The sequence below is a fragment of the Gouania willdenowi genome, chromosome 9, assembly GCF_900634775.1.
Source record: "Gouania willdenowi chromosome 9, fGouWil2.1, whole genome shotgun sequence".
Lineage (NCBI taxonomy): Eukaryota > Metazoa > Chordata > Actinopteri > Blenniiformes > Gobiesocidae > Gouania > Gouania willdenowi.
Window position 1 is genome coordinate 13,792,323 of NC_041052.1, and position 17,383 is coordinate 13,809,705.

General features: G+C 42.9%; 1 protein-coding gene across 3 annotated transcripts in view; it reads left to right on the top strand.

The window, feature by feature from the left end:
- kat6a (K(lysine) acetyltransferase 6A) overlaps nt 1–17,270 on the top strand; it is a 36,542-nt gene extending 19,272 nt beyond the window's left edge. For all 3 annotated transcript variants that reach the window (XM_028456592.1, XM_028456593.1, XM_028456594.1), the window contains exons 3-17: nt 391–499; nt 1,274–1,389; nt 1,747–1,828; nt 2,087–2,201; nt 2,543–2,859; nt 3,180–3,292; nt 3,513–3,628; nt 4,347–4,488; nt 6,982–7,143; nt 9,140–9,233; nt 9,357–9,588; nt 10,047–10,248; nt 10,439–11,125; nt 11,252–11,513; nt 11,779–17,270. In XM_028456592.1, the coding sequence (XP_028312393.1) occupies nt 391–499; nt 1,274–1,389; nt 1,747–1,828; nt 2,087–2,201; nt 2,543–2,859; nt 3,180–3,292; nt 3,513–3,628; nt 4,347–4,488; nt 6,982–7,143; nt 9,140–9,233; nt 9,357–9,588; nt 10,047–10,248; nt 10,439–11,125; nt 11,252–11,513; nt 11,779–15,098 (6,069 nt within the window). In that variant the 3' untranslated portion in view covers nt 15,099–17,270. The remainder of the gene's footprint in view (nt 1–390; nt 500–1,273; nt 1,390–1,746; nt 1,829–2,086; nt 2,202–2,542; nt 2,860–3,179; nt 3,293–3,512; nt 3,629–4,346; nt 4,489–6,981; nt 7,144–9,139; nt 9,234–9,356; nt 9,589–10,046; nt 10,249–10,438; nt 11,126–11,251; nt 11,514–11,778) is intronic.
- The last annotated feature ends 113 nt before the right edge of the window (nt 17,271–17,383 follow it).

Below are 17,383 nucleotides of genomic sequence, written 5' to 3' on the forward strand. Positions count from 1 at the left end.
CACTATCTCATCCCTAACATGTTACCTGCCTAATACGGTCTTATTAATTGCGGAAAACCTCTTTCTCTCAAATGTACAGTTGCATTGATTTAGTTACAATTGTATTAATCAACAGTTGGTAACTTCCTGTTGTTTTGCACAGTGAGCTCAATATTCTGTATTGCTTCTCACTGTGTGCATGTACGCACTCACCATGTATACAAGGGTCTGTGCTTCTCAGATTCTCCCATTATAGTTTTTTTATGAACTCAAAGCTCACAGATCTACACACACACTTTCTAATCTCTGTGCCCAGTTAGCTCATTTGTACACACAGTCATTTTTGTGGTTAAAAAGTGTAAAATAAAGCAATTAAATCAAGCGTTTTTCTCTGCTTTTTCTCTCTACCAGCCGGTGGCCGAACCCATCCCGATCTGCAGCTTTTGTTTGGGGACCAAAGAGCAGAACCGGGATAAGAAGCCGGAGGAGCTGATCTCCTGTGCCGACTGTGGCAACAGTGGTGAGTGCTGTTTCATACCTTTCAAAATTCAAAGTGCCGTAAACCTCTCTCAGCTCTAGTTACGTTTGTGACAAGGTTATAGAAATACTTTACTGGACAGCTTCTTTAAAATCCAATTGTTTCAAACTTACTATTACGAGGAGAAACTTTTTAACATGAAGAAGCGAACCATGCATCCAAAAGCAACAACTTTTATTTGTGTGTGATAATTCCAAGAAGTAAGCTTTCTTCAAGACAATATAGGAAAGAAAAAGCTAAAAACAAGTGAATACAGCAATATTTAAACTGCCTCGAGACTAAATCTTAAAATATAAATCTCCACAAAAGCAAACAAGGAAATCATTTCTCCTCATACTTTAACAGGCTGTTTGTTTATAAAGTGGCTTTTCACTTCCTTTGTTTAAAATAATGGATTCGGTGATTGCATTTGTCCAAACCGGGAAATAGGTACTTAGTTCTGAAAATGTCTAATCTGTCTTTTAATACAAGTTATTCCTGCTCCAGCCAGTCATTGCTTATTGAAAGTGTGTGTATTTATTTTAGCACAGAGGGGAAAGGTCGGCTTGTTAAACGAAACAAAAGTTGTTTAAAAGTTGTTTAAAAGCGTGACCTGACATGTTTCAACGCTCTCACTTTTTGGTAATTGTTCTTGTCATTTTCAAAAGGAGTCAATGTTTTCTTTACATGGGGATACAAGTCGACCACCACTGTCAGACAAGATTCACAGAAATGGTCCCAGTTGTGTTTTCATGCATGTACTGTGTCTACCTGCAGGTCACCCATCATGCCTCAAGTTCTCCCCAGAGCTCACAGTGCGAGTCAAGGCTCTTTGGTGGCAGTGTATCGAGTGCAAGACTTGCAGCAGCTGTCAGGATCAAGGAAAGAATGCGGTGAGTGGACGAGCACAAACGTTGACGTTTGAAGATGGACACTTTTTCTGAACGCCCTCTTCTTCATTTAAGTGTATACTGAAATTGTTGGTAGAGTTCTTTTCTGATTGCACAATTTTTTTTTTTTTACTGTCAGCTTGAGACATCATTTAAATTCATACCTTAAGTAATCCTCAGGACTTTGATCCAATCTTTTTTTTTTTGTAGCTTTATTGCAGGGATTATCCTTGCGTTCGCTCAAAAAATAAATTATATTCTTGCCTAATGTGTTTTTTTTTTTTTACCTGTTTCTGTTTATTTTACCATCCTAAAGATGTGTCAGATAAATGATAATAATTCATTCCTATGCCCGTGCAGGACAACATGTTATTCTGTGATTCCTGTGACCGGGGATTTCACATGGAGTGCTGTGATCCTCCCCTCACACGGATGCCAAAAGGTAAGCAGTCATACCATTTACTTGTAACTTACCTATTCATCTCACATTTCAGTTTTCACAGAGAACCAACATTTTTCAATTCACTGCGGTTTCAGGAGTGATGAAATGATTTTGCTTTGTAATTTGTGCAGAGCAAATTACTACTAAGTGATAATGTACTCGATACTTCCCAAAAGTGGGCTGGTATCAACGATGAAGCTTGCTTAATCCGCCTCAGTGTTGCATACGTGAACACAATCTTTTCTGTTTCTATCTCAGGCATGTGGATTTGTCAAATCTGCCAACCTCGGAAAAAGGGAAAGAAGCTTTTACATGAAAAAGCGGCACAGATCAAACGGCGTTATAACGCACCACTGGGGCGTCCCAAAAACAGGTACAGTGCTGTCTGCAACAAGTCCAGTTTATGCTTACGGCCAACACTTACTATGAATGGCTTTAACTGTTGTCCTGAGTTTAATTTTTTATTTTTAGACTTAAAACTAAAGTGGCTTCTGGAGTAGTTTTAAGAGAAGACGCCTTTATTACCTGTTGTTTAACACGTTTTTGCACATAATTGTTATTCATAAACATGCAGGTTTTGAAGAATTAGCACTCGCATGTTTTTTTTTTTCTAAAATGAAACATGCTGATTGTAAATTGCCTGGTTCATAATTGACTCAGCGAGGTAATTTCCTAATAAACAATTATTTAATCAGCAACTCACTATCATTGCAGGCCTGGGCGGCCGTTCAAGAAGCTTGGAGGGCGAGGACGAAGGAAGCGCTCCGCCTCACCCAACTCGTCTTCTAGCTCCTCGTGTGAGGGTTACCCCGGCGACGACCGGCTGCTTTTTTCAATGCGTGATGACGACGATCTCTCGCACAGCAGCTTACGCTTCAACAGCAAGACCAAGGGCCTTATCGACGCCCTCACCAAGTTCTTCACACCGTCGCCCGAAGGCCGCAAGGCAAGGCAGGAAGTTGTGGACTATTCTCAACAGTGCCGCATTCGAAAGAAAGCCAATCGTAAAGAAGACGGAGATGACCGAGGGGGTGAGGAATCACGTTTTTCACTCTTCTTCCAAATGTAAAGGTTTTTTTTGCTTTGTTTTATCAGTAATTATTGTTTTTTGTCATACTTGTTTTCTTTTGTCATGTTGTATTCTCTCTGTTTTTAATACACTTTACATTAAGTCACCATTCCAACACAAAACTAATGACACCGGCAAGCACAGGCCTGTGTTCTGTGGCTGCTGTTTGTGCCTTTACACTGAAAGGACAAAACATCTAGAGCAGACACCTTGGCACTCCATCCAGTCTGTCTCTCTCTCATTAGATCGACATTAATGTTTACTCTGTGTTTCAACCCACAGACAATCAAGACGGCAGCGACTGGAGAGACGAAGACGAAAAACTGCCTGGTCACGAGAACCTGACAGAAAAAGACATTGAACTGTTCAGACACATTCAGGAGCTGGCACTGCAGGTACACATGACACGTGTTTTAGAGGTGGAAAGAAAAAATATTGACTGTATTTGGAGATGCTTATGTTTTTATGAAACTGGGTTTTACTATTGTACTTAAAGTTCATGATTAACTGTTTAATTGGTTACGCCATGCTGACATAATCTGCTCATTTACCGGTAGTAAACATATTGTTTTTACACTATCTTAACCTTTACATTGTCATTGTTCTCTGCTACAGAAAGTGGGGGTCACTGGTCCACCTGACCCTCAGATGCGGTGTCCATCAGTAATTGAGTTTGGCAAGTTTGAAATCCAGACATGGTATTCATCTCCCTACCCACAGGAGTACAGCAGGTGAGCTAATGAAGAGGCTGTAGCTTACCTCAGCTCCTTATTCCTCCTTTTCCTTTTCACAACACAAACTCAGAAGGATTTTCAAAGGTTTTCTGCCTTTTGTTTATATCTTATTGAATGGGACAGTGGAGTGAATCAAATTAACTGAGACTCTTTAAATATCATGACTAAAATAGCTTTAAAGAAGAAACTTTGTATCATTCATGTATGAAGCACAACAGAAAACTTGATTTACGATGTAAATTGTAATTTTTTTAAACTGATAAAACAATGATAGACACAATATGTACATACTTTTTTTAACGATACATTTTATTTACCCAGATTAATGACCTCTTTGAGATTAAAATCTCTTTTTAGACAAGAAATCATGCAATGCATTTTTTTAACTTATTTACAGGAATTCTATGAATTCAGTCACTTTGTAACACTTTGGTAGTGATAAAGACATTATCAGGCTCAATTCTGAAACAAAAAAAGCAAATAACTTATTGTGTGAAGGCAATTTGATCCCATTGGGAAATACATGCTTTACCTTTCAAAATTAAAAGCAATGCATTGAAAAAAACAATAAATCTCGTCTCTCTAAACTTCATCACTCGCAAAATGCTCTGAAATATATTTTAGCAGCTGTAATGTTTGTTTCATTGACCAATAGAAAAACAACATACATGTTTCTATGCATTAACTGTTTGGTGTTGTTTAATTCTGCTTCCAGACTACCAAAGCTCTACTTGTGTGAGTTCTGCCTGCGCTACATGAAGAGTCGCAGCATCCTCTACCAGCACATGAACAAGTGCTGCTGGTTCCACCCCCCAGCCAACGAGATCTACAGGAAGGACGACATCTCTGTGTTTGAGGTCAGGATGGTTTTAATAAAAAAAAATAATAATTGCTTGGATTTATATAGCGCTTTTTTTTTTTTTTTTTAGAAGACTCAAAGGGTGTTACAGAAACCATTATTCATTCACACCAGTCACTCACATAAGTCAAACCAGTGGTGGTAAGCTACATTGTAGCTGCCCTGGGGCATATTGACAGAAGACTGGTTGCCATTTCATGCCTACGGCTCCTCTGACCACCACCAACATTCATGCACAACTCATACCCATTCATACAGGGCAATGTAGGTTAATTATTTGGATAGAGTGGGATTCGAACCTCCAACCCTTTGGTTATTGGATGACCCACTCTACCACTGATCCATGGTCAACCCGTTAGGACACACTCTAACAGCTGTTATCAGCTGCTGCAAATCCTATAGTTCACGTTAAGTCATTCATAATATAGATTATATTTGGTGAACGAACAATTTGATCTGATCAATTTAAACAGTTCTCATATTCGCAACAATTGGCCTGTTGACTGACACCAGATTCTGAAAGATTAGACTCTCTAATTTTGTCTGAAAAAATAATTTTGTTTCTAGCTTGTTTTGTTCTTCTGTAATCAGCAGTTGAATAGAGGCATGTTTCACACAAATCGGCAGTTTGTGACAAAAAGCTGAGAAAAACGGCTTTTTCTGAAAAAACCTATTAGTGACTTTAAGGCAATTTTTTTTTTGCTTTAGGGACACCTCAACATTGTTTCCTTTTATAAAACTACAAAAACAACACTGAGACCAGGCTTTTGATGGCAAATGTATTATTATTTTGCTATCTGGGTCAGAGTTGAATGGATTTCTTACTGTATTTTGACGTTCTTCCAAGTCTCTCCTCCCGTCATTCTCCACACGCAACTTCCTTCTCCTCCCGGACATGATGAGTGTCACCGCTCGCCCCGTTTTTAAATATTTTTCACTCACCATCGCCACACTCTCCAATACTCGACTGAGTTCCACACACGCTCTGGTCGGGTGTGAGCTGCTGGGAACTTCAGCATAAACCCTCGTAGTGCCTTTTTATGTCTCGTAAACTCATTTCTCTGCCTCTGACTCTGTCCATCATGGATCATCTCTCATCCACACGTGTGCTGCTATCTGGCTCACAGTTCAATGTTTTGCTGACTGCCTCCCCCCGTCAATCACACAGACGTAATTTCCTCTTCCTCCCGACAAGCAGAGCTGACCGTTTGGCCCAGTTAGGTGATGGTTTTATCGCACGATCGCAACATTATCAATAATCCGCTCAAGTCCATGTTCTGTGTTAGTATGCGGAGCAGTGAGCTGCTGGATACTCCACAATGTAACTCCGTAGCGCCATAATCTCCCTTGTCCCTGCTTCTTCCTCCTTAGCTAATGGTAGCATCAGTGGCTAATCTCACATCTAAAAGTGCGCTACTGCGACCTTCAGGGCACAGTTGGTTACTACATCACCCTACATCTTAGATATTGATGAGGGACCTCCGCCAGTTTTATAGGAGTGGAGGTATTCAGGATCATTTAGAAGCTTTTTCAGTCAAAATGACAACTTCTGCTGCTTTGGGTTGCTCTAATAATCAGTAAAAGTTAAAAAAGTCAATGTAAACTTTTTTGTTTACCGAAATTTGATAAACAAAATCCATGACCCAAAAAAATCTGTGACCGCTGTGAGCGACAGTTCTAACTCTGCTGTTTCGTAGACGGCATGAAGAAGAGAAAAAGAACTCTGGTTGCATGTAAATACACTCTGCTCTGAGCAGCAGTATAAGTGATGGTGTCATCCCAAGAGCTCAGAGCAGCAGTCCAAATCTGGTAGCTTGTAAAGTTTTTTGGGTCACGCATTTTGTTCATGACATTTTGGTAAACAAAAGAGGTTTAAATGGACTTTTTTTAACTTTTACTGATTTTTAGAGCAACCCAAAGTAGCACAAGTTGTCATTTTGACTGAAAAAGCTGCTAAATGGTAAATGCCTTTACTTCTATAAAACTCAATGGACAAAAGGGGCGATTTGTGTTATCAATGATGTTATTTCAACATGGTGGCGCACAGACTTGAAAACGGTAAAGTAGTCCCATTTTAAAAAGTTAATAAAATGAATATGGTGCAAAATAATGTGACATTTCAAAGGTTTTAGGCCACATTTGCAAAAACGGGAGGATCCCTTTAAAATGACAATAATAATAATTTGTTTATTCGTCTGATATCTTTATTTCTCTTTTTGAAACACAGAGAAACAAAAAATGCTACATGTCACTCAAACACTCACACGTTCCAATTTTCTTTCATCTATGTAGTGTCAAGTGTGAGTGTTAAATTCAACAATGTTGGGCCCTAAATTTACTGAAGCAGTGAAGACGACCTTTCTCTATGTCCACAGCACAGCCCACTGCCTCACAATGACTTATTCCACTGCTGAAGAATAGTATTGAAAGTGTAGATCTATAGACTGCTGTGTTTTCAGTAACCATTGCTTTCTGATTTATCGTACAACAGGTGGATGGAAATGTGAGCACAATCTACTGTCAGAACCTCTGTCTGCTGGCCAAGCTGTTTCTGGACCACAAGACCCTCTACTACGACGTGGAGCCCTTCCTTTTCTATGTCCTCACACAGAATGATAGCAAAGGTTGCCATCTTGTCGGCTATTTCTCCAAGGTATGGTTGGTTTCAGTCCATCCAGCAAACAACTCCTGAGTGTCATTCTATAACTTTTAAGGAAGATGTTTGATTATAGGATAACATCAGTTCTTTACTGTATTCACTGGATTAAAGATTGTACTACGATGTTGTTCGCTCTTCACAAAAAATTTCAAAAAAACGTTCCACAGTTAAGTCTCTCCGGGCTATAAGCCGCGTGTCTAAGTGAAAGACTGATTTATTTAGTTTTAGTTTGCATTGAGACTGAGGTTTTTAAACCTCCAAACTGACATGAGAAACCTGTCAGTGTAAAAGCTGCTTGCTTTTTATGAGGTTTTGTTTGTGCCATTTATCCTTTCAGTCCGACATGCTGACTCTTTTGGCCCTTCGTTATTGTTGATGTTCTTCTTGTAGACTAAATGGAGCAGAGGCATGTTGCTCCCCCTACAGGTCATCAAAGGGAGTGTGTCATAACGATGACCATATATTAGCTGTGTGGTTGTAGTTTTAAACTCGCATTTATTGGTTTCCTCCTCCTGCTAAATTATGTACCTAAATTTAAAAAAAATGTTCGAGAAGTACCCTGACGTAAAAGCTCTTCCATATTTTTTTTCTTCCCATTTTGGGCTATGATTTTAAATAAGTAAATTGGTTTTGTTAAAAAAGCTTAGGGATAAATTTGATCAAATATAAATAATAATAAAAATAAACATCAATTTTAAGTTTTTTTAATGTTAATGGGTGATGAAGTGCTCGTATCTAAAGAGAATGAGTCCACACATATTTCTATTTATTGCCTTGAAAAGATTGTGTGATACATTTTGTACTGCTGTTACGGGTACGAACAGCAGTACAGTTCCGCTGATGGTGACGTCAAATGACGCTGGTGTGCGTTCTCGATGGCTGGAGACTAAACTATTGTTTGGTTCCACAGATGAATGCAGAGGCATGTGCACAGGTCTTGCAGTGAACAATCACATGAACGGCGAGTAAATAAATAACCGTGTCACAGTTAAAGTGCGGATTGAGCCTAATTTTGTCATCCGAGTTCGACCCGACAGTGAAATTCTCTTTTTTTTCAAAGAAATGTCATATGTATGTTTGTATTAGTGATAGCACCGATTTTATTAATAAACAACTGTTAATGTCAACATCAGACATCAGATCAGTGTGCTGGTGACAAGCGAAAGTGAAACACAAACGAGAGACACGCAAGAGACCCATCGGATCTATTTACATAATCCATGTATTAAAGATAATCCATGTTATTGTGCAGTAAAAGGAATGTTTCAATGGTGTATTCCTTTAAAACTGTCCTCTGCTCCATTCTCCTTGCCCCGTGGATCACAGCTCTCTCTCACTGTGCATTCTTCAGGGCTGTCAGCTGTGGCTGCTACTGCACTCAAACGACACTGTTACCGAATCCGACCACCAGTTCTAAATATCTGTCCGAATCCAACCCGTCAGTTGACATCGATCCCCGTCAGGGTTCGGGCGGGTATCTATCCTCTAACCACAGTATCAGCGCCGGTGATAAACAAACACGCTTTGCCGCTGTGGCTTGGCTGATGGCTGCAGTTACACTCACCACCGTGGTGTCACTATGGAGTCTGGGGGGGGGGGGGGGTAAAGAAATTGATAAATGTGTGATTGTAATTTTGCAAAGAAAGAGAATTGTGAAATATTTTTCATATTGCCCACCCCTAGTATACACGCAATACGTCATTTATGAATATGTTGCTCTGGCCCATAGGTCACTGCCTCAATTTGTTAGTAAAAAGTAGCAACTTATAGTCAGAAAATGTGGTAGGTGTTGTGTGGTGATATTACAAAGTAAATGTCTTAACAAAAAAAATATTTAGGTGCAAAACTAGTAAACATGAATCTAATATCAAGTCATGAACTTTAGGGAAATAAGTGACCTTTTCAGATGGAGAACCAACGTTCAAAAGAGAACTCATTATGACTCAATGTTGTCTGACCCTAACCTTTTCCCCCCCATTTTGTTCTTTAGGAGAAACACTGTCAACAGAAATACAACGTATCTTGCATCATGATTCTTCCACAGTACCAACGCCAGGGCTTTGGACGTTTTCTCATTGACTTCAGTAAGAATAAATAATGTGTTTTTTTATTACTTTTTTTTTGTGTAAATCATTGAACCCAAATGAATGTACAAATTCTGTAATGGTTAATTAAGTATGACCTTAATGTGTCTCTCCTTTCTGCAGGTTACCTCTTGTCAAAAAGAGAAGGACAACCAGGATCTCCAGAAAAACCTCTGTCAGACCTTGGGAGGCTGTCCTACATGGCGTACTGGCGTAGCGTAGTGCTGGAATGTCTCCATGAAGTCCACGATCGGCAGATCACCATTCGGCACCTTAGCAAGCTGACAGGAATCTGCCCGCAGGATATAACCACTGCCTTGCACAGTCTCAACATGTTGGAGCAGCGAGGAGAGAGGTCAGAGAAAGCACTAAACACACATCACTATTTTCACTGTTCACTAGTACTGAAAAGGACATCCTAATACTGAATTTTACTCATTATTAGATGTTTATGCTAGAAATTAGGAACTATATTGGCCATAAGCCAAGTCAAACCAACTAAAGATGACACGTCACACCATGTCACAATGTGTGTTACATTTCAAAATCTTTTGGTCATTCCAATTACAAAAAATGGCATCTAAAAAAGAGCAGCATGAGGAATAGTGTATGGTTGTTGTAAACCTCTTACTTATATGCATGTTGTTAGTTTTCATTTGTGAAAAATATGCATCAAAGTTTTCTTTATAGATTTGTCAATAAAAAGAAAATCTTTAAAAATACAAGAAATTATTTTTCTTCATGTTGTTTACACAAATTCATTGGCAAAGATTCATCCCTGAGCTTTTATTGATCTGCCTGTGGTTTTGTCAGGCTCGTCCTGGTTCGAAGGGAAAAGCTGGTATCCAATCACATGGCTCGCCTCAAGGCCCGACCCCGGCAATTAGAGGTTGATTCCGAGTGCCTTCGTTGGACACCTGTCATTGTAACAAACACCGTGGTCTCTGATGCTGAAGGAGATGATGATGACGACGATGATGACAATGACGAAGAACATCGGGAAGAGAACAAGGAGGTAAATACATTTGTGTCTTAAAAATACCCAGTCAATTATCCCAATCTTGATAAACAGCATGTGTTAAAATCATTATTGGCTGCTGGATCTGTGGTTTTATTCTGATATACTGTCAATAAATTATTAATGATTAGTTTCTTTATAATTTTCTCTGAATAATAACTTCATTTTTTGTTTCCTGTCATTGTAGTTTAAACCAAGTCACAAAGTCTTTCAAATGTCCTGGCACATGGAAAATGTAAAAAGAAGGGATGAGGAGGATGAGGAGGACGACGACGGAGATGAAGACGAAAGAAAAGCTTTTCTGGGATTCCCTGTCAATCAAAGCTCCCCAGTCTGTCCTGCTGTTCGATGTCCACTACCCCTCCCTGATACATCACGACCTATGCCTCCCACAAATGGAGAACGAAGGCCACGGGGGCGCCCACCTAAAAACTGGCATTGGGGCAAAATGAAAGACGGTCCTCGGGTCGGGCGACCACCTAAGTTCCCTCCAGGAGAGGATGAGGAAGACGAGAGAACAGGAGGAAAAACAGGCAGTACCAGCAGCCTGCCTTCCCTTTTCTCCCTGGACAGACAAATGGACTCAACAAACTTTCATTCCCTGGAAATGGCCAGGCACCCTTCTATCACCCCCACTCGGAGAGGCCGGCCGCCCAGGAAAAAGAGGGGACCAAAGCCCAGACTGATTGAAGGGTCTGCAGAGAACCTGTCACAGCTTCCAGTAATGTCCAGGTTAAACGACGTCCCTCTTACCAGGAAAAGCTGCTTCAGTGAAAGCAGTGAAGACGAGGAGGATGAAGATGATGACGATGATGAGAGGAGGACATGCTCCCCGCCCATCCTAACCAAACCAGCAATGGGGCTAAAATGCAAGGTAAAAGTTTCAACTAAAATGTGGTTTAGTGGTTTGTTCACCTTAGAACCTAGATATCATCTACAATTTAAGGATTAGATGAGATTTTTCTTGAGCACAGCTGATTACTTGACCTTTTCTTTACAGAAGACTATGAGGAAGCGCCGCTTTCGCCAGCGCAGTCATCCTCACAGCAGTGTGGTGACCGAGACTATTTCTGAGACCACTGAGGTGTTAAATGAGCCATTTGTAGACTCTGACTCCGAGAGACAGATGCCCCGGCTTGAGGAAGAGACACCCCTGGGTCACCCCCTACGTCGGTACCCTCCAGCTAGATCAGCAATGAGATTGTCTGACCTAGCTCCGAAGAGGGGCCGACCCTCAAATCTCTCTGATTCTGAGGAGGATGGTAAGCAGACCGTCTCTCATGGGCAGTGTTAACAAATGTCTATAAAAGTCAGATGGGTTCATTGGTTGTATTTGGTAAACTTTGTGAAGGAAGCTGGACTTGCCTGGGGTTTTTTCCCTTACAAGACTTGTTAGGTTCTAAAATAAGTGAAGTTTCCTTTACAAAGTAAACTGAATATATTATAAGAAAGACTGAGGTCCTTCAGACATTGAATTGCGTAGATATGCATTAGAGCTTCGCCTGACTGTTTTGTCTGCCTCCACAGAGCTGACACCAGTGCTGAAACCAATAGCTGTCCTGTCAGCTCCCCCATCAGAAAGCCTAGCAGCCAACCCTGAAGTCCCTGTCAAAAAGAAGAAGGGCTGGCCCAAAGGAAAAAGCCGAAAACCCCTGCACTGGAAAAAACGAGGACCAGGCAAACCCCCTGGTGGCGCAGCTACAGATGGTCATATTCAAAGTGAAGACCCTCAGCCACCGAAAATCAAGATGAAGCCCGGACGCAAACCCCGAAGCTGGTACTTACAAAGGGCGCAGGAAGAGGCAGAGAGGCAGGCAAAGGAACGACAAAGACTAATGGAGGAACAGCTGGACAAAAATCCTGATGTTCTCCAGGCAGACGACCATAAAGCCAAGCGAGTCTGTAGAACCAGTATGGACAGAGACGGCAAAGAAAAAGACTCTGATGAAGAAGATGACTATCTTCCTACGACTGTCGAACAAAAAGTGCCCAAGCGGCGAGGGAGGCCACCCAAGAACCGCCCGCTCCACCAGCCTCCACAGCCAGCACCCAAACCCCCTCCCACCTCTGATCCCGAAGAAGAAGACGATGAGGAGGAGGTAGAAAGAACATGGGAAGAAGAAAAACCAAGTCGACCGCCATCCCGTCCTTTGCTGTCCCCTTCCTCTTCCTCCTCTACATCAGGGCCCCGGGCCCCGCAGTCTCGTTCTCGGGACACGGACATGGGTGACAGAGAAGAAGATGGGGATGATGAGGAGGAGAGAGAGGAAGAAGACTGTGGCAGCACAGGTAGTGGCGGAGGTAGTATTAACAGGCGCTCTGCTAACCCTACACCGGTTTCAGGAAGTAGACGAAGTGAGGACCATGATGCAGACGACGAAGGGGATGGACACTTGGAGGAAAAGAGCAACAGCAGTAAGAAGAGAAAAAATCAGGACTCAGAAGAGGAGGATGATGATGATGACGATGAGGAGGATGAACCAGCCTCTCGTGCAAACTCTCCTCCGGTCAAAGAAGAACCACAAGTCGGAGAGCCTTTTTTAGACATGGAGAACAGCGTGACGCGGGACTGTGTCAACAAGCAGGAGGAAGAAGAGGAGGGGGAGGAGGCTGAGGAAGACGTGCATGAGCCAAAGTGTCGGCCTTCCCCAGCTGACCCTCAGCAGGAAGAACGGAGGCGCAGGGAGCAGGAGGAGTCTGCTGCTGCTGCCGCAGCGGTAGAGACAGTCACAGCCATATCTGCACCTTCTGAGCCCATTGATTTGCAGCCTCTGCACCCAGAGGACAAAGATGTCAGGCTGTTAATGGAGCCCCAAAACACACACCAACACCAGCACACAGATTTCAAGGAAGAACTGGGTCACCATCATCCACACCACCCCCATCATCACTCCAATGAGCTAGACCTGGAGACAATGCAGGCTGTTCAATCCCTGACTCAGGGAGAAGCCCAGGATGAAGAGACTGAGCCCCAGCAACACCATGGGGCTTACCAGGACTGCGAGGAGACACTAGCCGCCTGCCGTACCCTACAGAGCTACAGTCACTCGGGGGATGCTGAGGAAGAAGCACTTACTCTAGTAGAGGAATGCGGTGCATCCCAGCACAGCAGCCCTCTTCCCAATCCCCCAGTGCCACCCCTGCCCAGTCAGTCAGTGCGATCAGTCAACAGTCCGGGGATCCCGTCCAGTATGTTGGACACCACACCAGGGGTGCAAAGAGGTGGAACACCAGGCCCCACTGGAACAGGGGTCAGTGGTGGTAGTGCAGGAGGGGGGTACAGCCAAATCACTCCAGAGCATCCCAGTTCGCTGTCTGCCCCCTCCCAGCAGAACATAGAAACATCGCCAATGATGGATGTGCCGTCTGTATCCGACCACTCACAGCAGGTTGTGGACAGTGGCTTTAGTGACCTGGGAAGCATAGAAAGTACAACAGAGAACTACGATAACCCAAGCAGCTATGACTCAACAATGGGGGGAGGAGGCAACGGAACTGGAAATGGCGGTAATGGAGGAGGAATATCAGCTACTGTTGTCGCTGGTGCTTCCACAGCTTTGTTATCTGCTGTGTCCTCTTCAAACTCTGCCACGTCGTCATCCTCCTCTCAGTCCAACAGCTGCTCCTTTGCACCAGCCCCCACTCTCACATCTTCAACTGGAAATGGAACATCCCAGCTAGGAATGGGCAGTTGTAGCCTCATTCAGCAAACAGGACCAGGTCCCAACAACGGACCTAGTGCCAGCTCAGTAGGCAACGCTGTGCCACAGCCCCCACCACCTCCGTCCAACACTCCAAGCTGTGGCATAAAGTCTCCTCAGAGCTGTGGTGTAATTGAGAGACCTCCGAGTACCAATCAGCAACAGTCCCAGAAAAAGGTTCCTCAGCAACCTCCCCAGCAGCAACAAGCTCCCAACCCTCAACCTCCACCTTCTGCCCCTCCACCACTGCCTCAACAGGCCCTGTCTCAGTGTAGCATGGGTAATGGTTTTGCTTCCACCCCCATGATCATGGAAATACCGGAAAGTGGAGGTGGTGGAGGGGGCCGTACTTTGTATGAGCGCATGGGTCAGGACTTTGGTACGGGGGGTTATCCTCAGCCCTCAGCAACTTTCAGCCTGGCTAAACTCCAGCAGCTGACCAACACCATCATGGACCCCCATGCCATGCCCTACTCCCACTCAGCTTCAGTTACCTCCTATGCCACCAGTGTCTCGCTTTCCAATCCTGGACTGGCACCTTCGCCCCACACTCCCCTGCCTCAGGGTCAACCAACTATGACCCCCCCTCCCAACCTCAGCTCGGGCTCTATGAACCTTGGCTCCCTTCAGTTGCAGTGCAACATGCCCAGCACTAACATTGGCCTGGGACCACCTCACACGCAGCGGCTACAAGGCCAAATGGCTGTAAAAGGACACATATCCATCCGATCTAAAGCCACACAGCAGCTTGCCCCGGCCCCCCATCAGCAGCAGCTGTACGGTCGCAGCTCGGGGGCGGTGGCTATGCAGGGCACGCCGCGCACTTTGGCTGTGCAGCGGGGCATGATGCCGAACCTCATGCCCACGCCAGCACCGTACAACTCCATGAACATGACGCCTCTGAACGCCATGTCCGCTGGCTATCGTATGCCTCAGCCCATGATGAACAGCGGCTACCACAGCAACCCTGCTTACATGAATCAGCCAGCTCAGTACCCCATGCAGATGCAGATGGGTATGATGGGGGGGCAGGGTTATCCACAGCAGCCTATGCAGCCCAATCACCATGGGAATATGATGTACACTGGCCCCTCCCATCACAGCTACGCTGGTGTCCCGAAACAATCACCTTACATGAGCAGATGAGCAACCAAGTCAACGTGGGGCCAAAGCTGAAGCTTGTAATCTAAGTGTCCATTACTCCTGCTCGAGTATGTGGGGAATTGGAGACGGTCTTTGGGTTTCCTGTTTTTCTATGTCATCATGTCCCATTTTATTTGGGCTCATATCCATCCTTTCCCTCCCAGTTGGCTGTGTATATGAGCATTTGGGTGGTGAGATCAAGTTAGGACCTCACTGTGCCGTGCTGCTTCAGGCCAGGCCTTCGCAGTTCTCCAACCTGGAGATTAGGCCCTCGCAATGAACTGGGAAGACGTGGAGGATGAAAATGACAAGGAAACGTCATTTGGACAAAAGCAGGAATTGCCTCCTTTGTCAGACTGCGAATGAAATATCAGTGAGGAAACTGAATATATTCAACCATGCACACAATCTTTTAACTGATATAGGAAGCCTTATCTTGACAAAAGAGACAATTAAACGTTGTAGGCAAATTGCTTTGTTTTGGTAAAGATAATGTTGAATCCTATTTTTGTTGTTGTTTTTGTTGACCGTTTTTGAAATATCCATGTGCAGTCCAGCCTCTTATCTGCTTTAGTTTTTATACGTGTGGCATTCTGAAAAAGGTCAGACCATCTCGCTTTCTGAAACACTCAAAACGTCTCCGGCCGCTTTGTCAGTCGGCGTATCTGCCAGTATCCGAAGGTGGTGAGCGTTTAAAAGTCTCTGTCTTCCTACATAGACAGTGCTGCACCAAAAACACAGCAAAGACACATCAGAGACGTTTTTGTTACTGTCTGTTATATATCACATAAAATAAGTAGCATTATGTTTTATTTTTTTCACGGCTCTGAATTATTTCAATGTAAATATTCTGGTACTTCCCCATTTTAGCACACACGCAAACTTACACTAACCGGTTGTTGCCAATCTGTGGCAAACTTAAATAAACAAGTGCAACATTCAGTCATTTTTAGTCAACACTCCACTGACGATGGTGTTAAATGTCAGCCTTTTCCAGCATTTTTTGGGGACGCAGAGCAAACAGTGCTTGTTCAGTTCACCCTTTTAATGGAAAATTAGACAACTAGCAGCCACCTTGCCTTTCCAAGTGTTAAAGAAGACAAGGAGTCCCCTTGGATGGTGTATGTCGTTAAAACTGTACGTTTGGTTTTGATTGTTGGAAAATTGGCTACAACTATGGCAGCAAAAAGTAAGCCTTTATTGAAGGTGTGCCTAAAAGCCTGATGGAGTGTTGGTTCCATTCTCCAAAAGAGGCGCGGCTATTAAAGCAGGGTCAGAGGGAGTCGGACGCCCTGCTGGAGGCACCATCCGAATGGTTGACCCCGCTGCTACATGCACCAGTATTCAAAAGTCAAGAGAGAAGTTTTCCTACAGACGTGACGTGCATACTTTACATGTGTGTATTGTTGTGTTCTGTATTTATTGCTTCATTTTGTTTCTGAATTTTATCAGATTGGGCAGCTTTCTTTTATGACACAAGCTGACTCTTTTTGACTTTAGACACCTATTGTAGAAAAATTGTTTTTTCTATAATATAAAAGGAAATTCTGACATTAATATTGGTACTGTCATTTTTTCCCCACCTATGTTTCAGCAAATGATAACAAAAAAACAACATATTTTATAGTTGGCCTCTTGGGTAATGATTACTAAGAAATTCAAAATGTAAAAAATTTATTACTCACTTTTAGTGACTTTAAGATGCCTTTAATCTCTCCATTCCATCTCATGTCTAGAGTTTTTCTATCTTTGTGTAGTATATTAATGCTATTTTAAACAAAAGGACTACAAATATCTAAAGGTCACTCGGTATTTTTGTTTTGTTTTTTTTTTTTTACTTGTGTGTGTATAGGATGACTTCCTTACATTCAAGAGGCATGTAAAAATGAGCTCGGTATATTTCTGTCTGTTTATATTGCTTCCCTTTTTGTATCCTTTGTAATTGTACATGTTGCGTTGTATGCTGAAAGAGCGCAAACTAAAGAGAGCGAGATGACGGCTGGGCCTACAGTAAAGGTCCATTTGCGCTCAGCTGCCTCGGCTCACTCCTCTGTCCCTGTATGTATTTCCATTTATTTGTTTTTATTTTATTTTTTATTTTTCTTTCTTAGCAAGTACTTTCAAAGAACTCTGTACATTTTAACATAAAATGAAAATAAATTATGTTGAGCCATTCTTGTTGCCGTTGAGTTTAACCTTATTCATGCTTACACACTATTGTCCTAAAAGAGGTTTAGTAGTCCCTAGTTAATGTTTAATGAACTATTTCAATCATCTAGCTTTGTTAA